Below are 10,267 nucleotides of genomic sequence, written 5' to 3' on the forward strand. Positions count from 1 at the left end.
AAAAAGTTCAATTAATGCGAATAAACTTATTGGATATTAGCTATTTTCAGACAATTCACACTTTCAAAGGACGTCCTAAGAATATTCTGATGACATCCCTCCGTCCTGAAAACGTCTTCAGAACGTATTTTGGAAAATTTGTATTGTATGAGGTGCACTAGTGTGCAACGGGCATTAGGTGTAAAAGTGTGAATAGTACAAGCAACTCGACAAACTTAATAGTGAATTCGGCAACTTGCACTAGTGCGCATTGAGTGTGCGTTAAGCTTATTTACAGTACATTCTTATATTTAAGATTGTGTTTTAAATACATATTTAAAAACATTTTAACTAATAAAATGATTCGTACATGTTGTACATGATGTTGTACATATCATTATCGTTAAAAATATTTGATAATTTATTTAAGACAATCTTTAAATATAATAACATACTATGAACAAGCCCTAATGCGCACTCAGTACGCACTAGTATAATAGCGAATTCGCTATAATTTTCACTCCGTTTCGAGATACACAATCGACCCCCTGCTCAACCCAATACGCAGTCTATATATACTAAGTCTATGGTTTTCATGCAAGAGCGTGTGTTTCCCGCTTTAAAATTACCGGGTTTTGCATATATTGTGCCAATGGTCTTTAGTAATATTTTGTCAGGCTTCTATCTGGTATAGCAGAGTAGAACTGGCTACTATGGATTGTACAGATGATGATTTTCAAGATGAAATGCTAATTGGAGAAGTATGACAATTATATCTATGATAATAAAAAATTGTTTTCTGTTATATATACTTGATATATAGGATGTAACAATATATCATTACACACACATATACATACATATAGTAATATATTATCAAGTAGTATAATAACTTAATTAGTTTATAGTATAATTATATTTTTTTTCCACCAAAATTTTATTTCAGAGTTGACATATTAACAAGTTCCTGAAAATATAAATTAATATAATTTATTTTAAAAACAAAAATGTAGAGCTTTGCAGTTTTAATTTATCTTTCATGAAACATTTCCAAGAGAACACCATTATATCATATGTATATATACATATATATATAGGTTTACTCAATCTCAAGATCCTATGCTATCTTATAATATTGCATGTATCGTTTATTAAAATGTATACAAATTTAGTATATATTAACAGCTTTCTTATGTATATAGGATCTTGAACAAGAAAATACATCTGTAAAATGGAGTAGAACTCCTGCACCACCATTGAATCCAGAAATTGATACATTATCATTTCAACAAATAGAAATTGATCATTACATAGGTAATACATTATTTCAAAGATACATTTTTATATTAAAGATAAATTAAGATAATAAAGATATTAAAGATAAAACGAACTGCACTATAAATAAAAAATGCAATATTATTTTTAATCTTTTCTTTTTTGTATAGGTAAACCTCTTCCTGGAATGCCAGGCAGTAAATTAGGACCTGTACCCATAATGAGAATGTTTGGTGTTACAGAACTAGGAAATTCTGTCTGCTGCCATGTTCATGGTTTTTGTCCATATTTTTTTGCCTCAGGTCCATCTAAATTTACAAATCAACACTGCAAACCATTCAAAGTAGGTATAAATAAGCATTTAGGTGGGTTAATTTCTTTTAGTTCATATTTTTTTTATACATAAAATTCTTTACATTAGTTTAGTTACTACATTCCGATAAAAATTTAGTTATCGTATATTGTAAGAAATTTTAAAGCAATGTAATTTGTCAGTGAAAGTCACAACTAAACTTATACAATATAGACTTATGAAGTTATTAGCAAAAGGATAATATATGTTGAAAGTTAATCCTTATTCAACAAGTAGAGTTAGATTTGATCCAGAGTGCTATTGTTATTTCACTACATACATATAGATTGATTTTAATACCTAAAAAACTATGATATAATGAGATTTTTTCAGATTTATACTGAGATATAATTCTCTCCTTTATAGTATATGGTTTCTAGGAAAAATTTAAAACATTTGTTGAAAAAATTTGGAAAAATTGCATTAAATCTGACCTAGTCTTGTGATTTTTATTCCAGGAAGAGCCTTGTTGATTAAGGGTTAACATATTGACTGTTCCATTGACATTGATTTCCATTATTTCAATGCTCAACTAAAATTGAATCATTAAAGATACGGTAGATAAATACAATTTATGATGGATATATTTGTTAACTCATTACACTGGCTTTCTACTGGTTTTATATTTAATTTTTTATATGCAATTGAGAGAGGGGGGAAGTATGTATATTTGTAATGAAAAAAAATGATTTTCAATATGATAATAAAATTATAATTGACAAAAATTCTATCTCAACATAGGAAGCTCTGAATCAAGCAGTGAAGAAAGATATGAAATCAAATCCTGATAACATCCAAGAAGCCATTCTAGCAGTTGAATTAGTTTATAAACAATCTATGTATGGATACATAGGAAATGAAAAATTACCATTTTTAAAAATTACGGTGGCAGTTCCAAAATTGATAGCACCTTGCAAAAGATTACTGGAACAAGGCACAGTTTATACTGTGTTTAATCATCATTATAAAGCTTTTGAAAGTAATATTGATTTTGATATCAGGTACATATTAGCAAAATATCATACGCCATATATATTCATTAAAATCGTGTTATATTAATTTATATTTAACTATTTATGTAAGGTTTATGGTTGACACATCAGTAGTCGGCTGTTCTTGGATAGAGTTGAAAGCAAAAAATTGGAAATTACGTGGTAAATATGGACACATGTTGGAACTAACTACACGATGTCAATTGGAAATAGATGTTGCATGGGATGCTTTCATAGCCCATGCACCAGAAGGAGAATGGTTAAAAGTAGCCCCATTTAGAATTCTTAGTTTTGATATCGAATGCGCTGGACGCGAAGGTAATCGTTACGTTTTTTAACTATGATGTTATATTACTATATGAAATTGCTTACAAGTTTTCTTTGCAGGCATTTTCCCAGAAGCAAAACATGATCCAGTGATACAAATCGCTAATATGGTCATAAAACAGGGTGAAACAGAACCCTTTTTAAAGAATATTTTTACTCTTAATACTTGTGCACCTATCGTCGGTTGTCAGGTGTTAAGTTTCAAGAAAGAAAATTTAATGTTAGAGGTAACCCAATTAAAATATAAAATATGTTTATGATTATCTAGTTAATTGTTTATTAACAAAGTAATTTTTTCTGTTGCAAGAAATGGGCCGATTTTGTGCGGCAATTAGATCCTGATATTTTTACAGGATATAACATAAATAATTTTGACTTCCCGTACTTGATTAATCGCGCGCAACATCTCAACGTTCAGAACTTCAGCTTTTTAGGCCGAATAAAGAATATAAAATCTGTCATCAAGGATCACGTGTTGCAAAGTAAACAGCTTGGCCGTCGAGAGAATAAATCGATTAACTTTGAAGGGAGAATACCATTTGATTTATTGCTGGTAAGGAAATTGATATAATAAATACGGAAAAATTGTTGGTATTACAGCTTTAAGGAAAACGCAAATGTATGCTAGGTATTGGTCCGAGATTATAAACTGCGGTCTTACTCCCTAAATGCAGTATCATACCATTTTCTTCAAGAACAAAAAGAGGATGTTCATCATAGGGATATTACTGGTTTGCAAAACGGAAATGCGCAAACTCGTCGACGTCTTGCTGTATATTGCTTGAAAGATGCGTACTTGCCGCTTAGATTACTGGAAAAATTAATGTGCATAATTATTTATATGGAAATGGCAAGAGTTACAGGAGTATCTATTTCCAGCTTATTAACTCGAGGGCAACAAATTAAAGTTGTTTCACAACTTTTACGCAAGGTATGTAAATTTATAATAGCGAGAAAAAAAATTGCTCTCATATTGAGATACATAATTGGATACATTTGTATGTCATTATTTACTGTTATTTTATCAATAGACGCGGGAGAAGGATTATTTGATGCCTGTCCATCAAGGTCACGGTACCGATGAGCAATATGAAGGAGGCACTGTTATAGAACCAAAACGTGGCTATTATAACGATCCAATTGCTACTTTGGATTTTAGTTCTTTGTATCCCAGCATTATCATGGCGCACAATCTTTGCTACACGACATTAATAACCGTTGCTAAAAAGAAGGAATTGAATATTCTTGATGACGATATTAACACAACCCCTAGCAATTCATTATTCGTTAAAAATTCCATGAGAAAAGGAATTCTTCCTGAGATTTTAGAGAATTTACTGGCAGCCAGGAAAAAAGCAAAAGCGGAATTGAAAGAGGAGACAGACTCGTTAAAGCAGAAAGTACTCGATGGCAGGCAGTATGCTTTAAAAGTTTCCGCAAATTCCGTATATGGTTTTACGGGAGCACAAATGGGAAAATTACCGTGTTTAGAAATATCCGCTGTAAGTCACTGATATTCTTAAAGTATGTTTAAAGAATATACCACGCATAAACTATGTAAAAAAAAAATGTAATAAATGTAATTGCAGGGCGTTACCGCTTACGGACGTACTATGATAGAACGAACAAAACAAGAAGTAGAAGAGCACTTCCGAGTAGAAAATGGATACAAAAACGATGCAGTAGTTATATATGGCGATACTGATTCGGTCATGGTAAAATTTGGCGTGAAATCTATAGAAGAAGCAATGGAACTTGGCAAAGAGGCAGCCGATTACGTCTCATCCAAGTTCGTGAAACCTATAAAATTGGAATTCGAGAAAGTGTATTTCCCGTATCTTCTAATTAATAAGAAACGTTACGCCGGCCTATATTTCACGAAACCCGATAAATATGATAAAATGGATTGTAAAGGTCTCGAAACTGTACGCAGAGATAATTGTCCATTAGTTGCGAACATGATGAACACTTGTTTGCAAATATTACTTATCGAAAGGTACTTATTATTATTTTTTTTATACTTTATATAATTACCAACGTAATAACGTTGTTATAGGAATCCACACGCTGCCGTAGATTATGCCAAACAAGTCATAAGTGATCTTCTGTGTGATCGTATCGATCTTTCTCAGTTAGTTATCACGAAGGAATTAACAAAAACCGATTACGCGGCGAAGCAAGCACACGTCGAGTTGGCAGCAAAGATGAAAAAACGAGACGCCGGCAACGCACCGAAACTTGGTGACAGAGTGGCATATGTGTTCATAAATGCCACCAAGGGTGCTCCGGCGTATCAAAAAGCGGAAGATCCCGTTTACGTGCTCCAAAACAGTATTCCAATTGATACGAATTATTATCTAGAAAATCAACTAGCAAAACCTTTAGTACGTATCTTCGAGCCTATTCTCGGTGAAAGGGCAGAATCGCTTCTACTCAAAGGAGACCATACGCGTACAAAATATATCGCTACTTCACAAGTTGGAGCGCTCGCAGCCTTCACACGTAAGAAAGAGACCTGTTTGGGCTGTAAGGCCGTCTTATCACCGGATAGGGAGGACAAGGCAGTGTGTAAACATTGCGAACTTCATGAGAGCGAGTTGTTTCACAACGAATTACAAGCCCAACACAAGTTGGAAGAAAAGTTTTCTAGACTGTGGGCAGAATGTCAAAGATGCCAAGGGAGTCTTCATCAAGAAGTTATCTGCTCAAAGTTGGTTGAATTAATTAATGTAAAACTTTATACACACTTTTCAAAAGAAGGATATATTCTTATACACAGATTTGAGCACTTATATATATATAAAATTACATTTACACGTATGAGAACGACAAATACCAATGATATATACGTTAAAAAATACTCATTTTTACTTTCAAATGTATGATTTCAGTCGTGACTGTCCGATATTCTACATGAGGGTGAAATCTCGAATGGACATGACAGCAAAACTCAAACGTATTCAAAGGTTCGGCGTTCCGGAATGGTAGCGAAGAGAATGATCGCATCTTGCACGCTAGGTAGGTTCATTTTTTGTATGTAAAAGATATCACTACATATGCGTACATAGAAAAATTGTTAAAAGTATGTATTAGAAATTCTCTCTTATCTTTTCCTTCTCTCTGTTACAGATCAATGATCTACCATTTGGCATAATTAAGTGTTAAAACTATAAAAAATAATTATTTGAATTAAATAGGCTTAGTATGATTTTCGAAAAATGAAACTTATACTAAATACTTGAAAAATGGTATCTCTTATTTTGCAATATCGACGCGACTTCATTAACTTTATTTTATTTATGTTGCTTAACAATCTTTATAAATGCTAGCATGATGTTGTGTTTGTGTCCCATCTGCATATTGAGTTCGATTTATATTAAATTTATTAATATTATCGTACGAAAAAGTACTTGAAAATTTGAGATGGTAAGTACCACTCTTTTATGATGGTGGTATGTTTCGTACAGATATGATCTAAAACATTTTCGATTTTTCAAACTCGAATTTTTTTAAAATATTTGTTCCTATCTTACTCATTTGGTAATTGCGTATTTGTTGATACGTGTGTACTTATTATAAGTGATTTATACCATAACTTTATATTAAGTTTAAATACCATCAAGATTAAATAGCGACATAACTTGTTCAACCAAGATTATGTGATAAAATTCAATGAAGTAACGGTAACTATTGCTCACATGTAATCAATTATATAAAATATACCTATTAATGAAAAAATCTGTGTTGAAAGAATTCTCTAAGTTTATTATACTTTTAGTCTTGAAATCGTATAGAAACGATTAAACATATATATGATTCTCTTAGCATCATGTATGTTCTGCGTTATGAAAAGGTTATGACTCTCCTCAAATACTTTCACTGTAGACTGCACAAAAAAGATGTTTATAATATAATAATTATAATAAATATATAAACAGAAATGTGCTATCGGCAACACAATGTCGCCGGCGGCAAATTCAAAGTGACAGTCGTATAACTAGTCCCTTTGTAAGGCTCAAACAAGAATAATTTTCATATAATATAGATCATTTTCTACTTTGCAGTGCATTTGATAACCAGTCCATCGCTTGATCAAGTCCTTCGCCTTTTGTCGCAGAAGTCTTAAATATTTGGAAGGTTCTATTTTTGAGAGCATCTAATCCAAGTGCTTGATGAACCTCTGCAACACTGAGACATCCTGTCATATCCTGTTTGTTTGCCAGTACCACCAAAATGGCACCTTGTAATTCTTCTTCCTGATACAAAATATAAGATACACTTACATCATGTTATATCATTAAAAAATTATATTTCAGAACATATTTTCTTAAAATATATATTGATATTAGCTCAAAACATAAAGTTTTTTAATCTAAACAAGTAATATATAAAATCATTTGTGAAAAAAATATTACTTACTCGTAACATGTAAATTAATTCATCTTTCGATATGCCTATTCTATCTCTGTCTGCTGAGTCTACTACATAAATAATTGCATCTGTGTTTGAGTAGTAACACCTCCAATATGGTCTGAAAAGAGAAACAAAATATGTTTGCATAGACTACTGATACTAAGATATATATATATTTATTATAAATTTGTAATAAGCAAATGTAACTTTATTTTTGCAAAAATTTTGTAAAATCAACTTTTACAAGTTGTACATACCGTATACTTGTCTGACCACCAAGATCCCAAACTTGAAACTTTAAATTTTTGTAAGTAACTTGCTCTACGTTGAAGCCTATGGTGGGAATTGTAGTTACTACCTCTCCCACTTGTAACCTAATAGATAGTCAATTAAAATTATATTTGAAAGAAGTTTTATAACTCAAACTATGTCTTACAAATATATATATATATATGATTTTTTAATCATTAATTATTTAATAAGAGTATTATATATGGACTACAAAGTACAATAATATGAAAGATGCAAAATACCAGTAATTATATTAATATCGTGCAAAAATGAATTATAAGACACAGAGTATGCAACAAAAAATTATGAATAACTTTTACGTGTAAAAATAACGTTGAGCTGTATAAAATCGGTAATTGGAGTAATGGAAATAAGGAACTGTCAATGCAAGATCGAACCTGTATAAAATCGTGGTCTTCCCAGCCCCGTCCAGACCCAAGATAAGAATACGCATCTCACGGCTGCCGAGCAGGTTACGGAAGTAGCTGAGCAACCCACCTGCAAGAAGACGTAGTCAGAATTTCGTGCACTATCGCGAATAATTGTTGTGACAAGTAGTAACGTGTCGATAATCACGGACACGTCGTGTGTTACAGTATTTTCGCGGAATGGAAATAAGTTCGCTGTATCGACCAAGAAGTCATTAGACTGTCACTTACCCATGTTGGCAAAATGTTAACTTCGTGTCATACGATGCGATTTAATATTTATTGTCAAACTTAATAACCACAAACGCGACCAAGTAACTGGACCGCACACTCCCTCACAACATTTACTACAGGGAACAGGAAAGAAACCTGAGAGTGATCATGCACGCGATTTAGCCACGGTATAGGGTGCGTTCGGAGAGCGTGCTACCAACGCTACGCGTCATTCTATCGCTCTTTAGATTACTGAAATATATACTACCTATGGGCACAGGGTCCAGATTCTCGAAAATATATCGCATACGACATTTAATGAAAAGCTATAGTATACGTAACATGAACTATGGGTGCTTACGATAACGAGAGTTGTTGTTGTTACTATAGTTGTGAAACTAGTTCATTGACCACCCAAGTAAAACATAAATTACAAACAGCAATATAAAATTCCAATCTTGCAACAATACGTAATTAGTTCCATCCAAATTATATCCTTCTATTAATCCTCCGAAAGAAAAGAGATAACTCCTTGAAAGCACCTTCGTTGCTACTAAACACTATATCATCGAGGGCTGCGTTCAGATTCCTTACCCGAGTGCACTCTAATACAAGAAGTGCTATAGTATATGTAACATATACTATAGTGTTTCTAGTAACAGAGTGCGCCCGGGTAGGGAATCTGAACGCACCCGAGAATGATAGGTTCAATTCCCCAGAAGTTGTGTAGACCAATCCTCAGTAAGTCCGACTCCCGTTGATTACGCGGGCAATTTAAAATTACATGTTCAGAAGTCTCTGGCAGACCACAATCACAAAGCGGTAGGTCACAGATATTTTTATCATATAAATGTTGCGTTACTTGTGTATGATGAGTCCGCAAACGTGATACCATAGTTATAATTTCTCTATTGAGATGAGCATGTTGTAAAAACCAAGGCTCCAAAAGATTTTTCATACGCGTTCTATGAAAATACCTGAAACCTTTTTGTTTTGAGGTATCTCTAAAAAATTGCGCAACATTTTCATTCATGCAATCTCTAAGCATTCTACAAACTGTATTAGAAAACAGAACAGTTTTATGCTCCACAGATAAATTTATTCCACGGGCAGCGTTCTTTGCCAATTCATCAGTCCGTTCATTACCCTCAACTCCAGAATGTCCCGGAATCCAGACAAACACAACATCAAAGCCTTGTTTGATCAAGTAGCAATAAATATCTCTGATAATATAAATTAATTCATGCTGTTTACCAGCTGGGTCACATCTACCCAGAGCCGAGATGAGACTTCTAGAATCGGTGGCAATAACCACCTTTTTTGACTGTGTGTCAAACACCATGGTCAAAGCATGTGCAACCGACGTAGCTTCAGCCTCAAAAATTGATAAGTCATTATCAAGTTTACAACTAAAGGAAACAGAAGGGGAGAAGGAAAAAACCGAGCAACCCACTTCCACGTCCATTTTTGAGCCATCAGTATAGAAAATACTATAATTAATATATTTGTTTTTACCCAACATTAATTTAAAATGAGAATTCAATTTATCAAAAACTTTAACATTATTTAACACAAGACTATTATTCTGTGTAAGAGAAAGAAAACGATTCATACATGAATCACCAATATCAACATTAGTATGTAATCGACAAAAAATTGACTCCAAATAAAAAACCAAAGGAACAGGCAAAACAGATGTATACAACTGGCGATAAAATTCAAAAAAAGTGATATAAATTGAATAAAAAAATTGCTCACTTACACATGACCGGAGATTCAGGTTCCTATTAAATAAAGACCAAGCCAACTCTCTTACAGGATGCTCTAATACATTAAAACGCTTAATTAAAAATAATCTAAAATTAAGTTCTCTTCCCAAAAACAAAGGATCTTCACCAGCCATGTGGAGAAGAACATTTGTAGGTATTGTATGCATAACACCTAAGACAATTCTCAAAGTCTCGAATTGTAATCTCTCTTTTTTTTTTTTTTTTTTT

The 10,267-nt window shown here is 32.7% G+C and overlaps 2 protein-coding genes across 2 annotated transcripts; one reads left to right on the plus strand and one right to left on the minus strand.

Annotated features, from left to right (window-relative positions):
• The first annotated feature begins 550 nt into the window (after positions 1–550).
• LOC116844411 (DNA polymerase delta catalytic subunit) lies at positions 551–6,985 on the plus strand. Its single transcript, XM_032815903.1, has 13 exons — positions 551–740; positions 1,182–1,293; positions 1,425–1,597; positions 2,348–2,607; positions 2,690–2,916; positions 2,986–3,152; positions 3,233–3,478; positions 3,554–3,856; positions 3,957–4,427; positions 4,515–4,921; positions 4,982–5,635; positions 5,817–5,943; positions 6,055–6,985. The coding sequence occupies exons 1-12, from the start codon at positions 693–695 to the stop codon at positions 5,911–5,913; spliced, it is 3,165 nt and encodes a 1,054-aa protein (XP_032671794.1). The 5' UTR covers positions 551–692; the 3' UTR covers positions 5,914–5,943; positions 6,055–6,985.
• LOC116844412 (ADP-ribosylation factor-like protein 1) lies at positions 5,668–8,459 on the minus strand. The gene is made up of 5 exons (XM_032815904.1): positions 8,289–8,459; positions 8,028–8,127; positions 7,596–7,712; positions 7,345–7,456; positions 5,668–7,181 (listed from the first exon to the last, which is right to left on the minus strand). Exons 1-5 carry the CDS (start codon positions 8,290–8,292, stop codon positions 6,972–6,974), a joined length of 543 nt encoding a protein of 180 aa, XP_032671795.1. The 5' UTR covers positions 8,293–8,459; the 3' UTR covers positions 5,668–6,971.
• Positions 8,460–10,267: the final 1,808 nt, after the last annotated feature.

This window comes from Odontomachus brunneus, unplaced genomic scaffold (assembly GCF_010583005.1).
Source record: "Odontomachus brunneus isolate Ranch 3 - 2012 unplaced genomic scaffold, Obru_v1 Obru_scaffold_041, whole genome shotgun sequence".
Classification (NCBI taxonomy): domain Eukaryota; kingdom Metazoa; phylum Arthropoda; class Insecta; order Hymenoptera; family Formicidae; genus Odontomachus; species Odontomachus brunneus.

Coding starts and splice junctions, on each gene's coding strand:
- LOC116844412 (XM_032815904.1), bottom strand. Junction 7,713..8,027: donor AAGACCACGATTTTATACAG/GTTCGATCTTGC, acceptor ACTATCTATTAG/GTTACAAGTGGGAGAGGTAG. Junction 7,457..7,595: donor GGTGGTCAGACAAGTATACG/GTATGTACAACT, acceptor TTCTCTTTTCAG/ACCATATTGGAGGTGTTACT.
- LOC116844411 (XM_032815903.1), top strand. CDS start 693: ATGGATTGTACAGATGATGATTTTCAAGATGAAATGCTAATTGGAGAA. Junction 3,153..3,232: donor AAGAAAATTTAATGTTAGAG/GTAACCCAATTA, acceptor TTCTGTTGCAAG/AAATGGGCCGATTTTGTGCG. Junction 4,428..4,514: donor CGTGTTTAGAAATATCCGCT/GTAAGTCACTGA, acceptor ATGTAATTGCAG/GGCGTTACCGCTTACGGACG.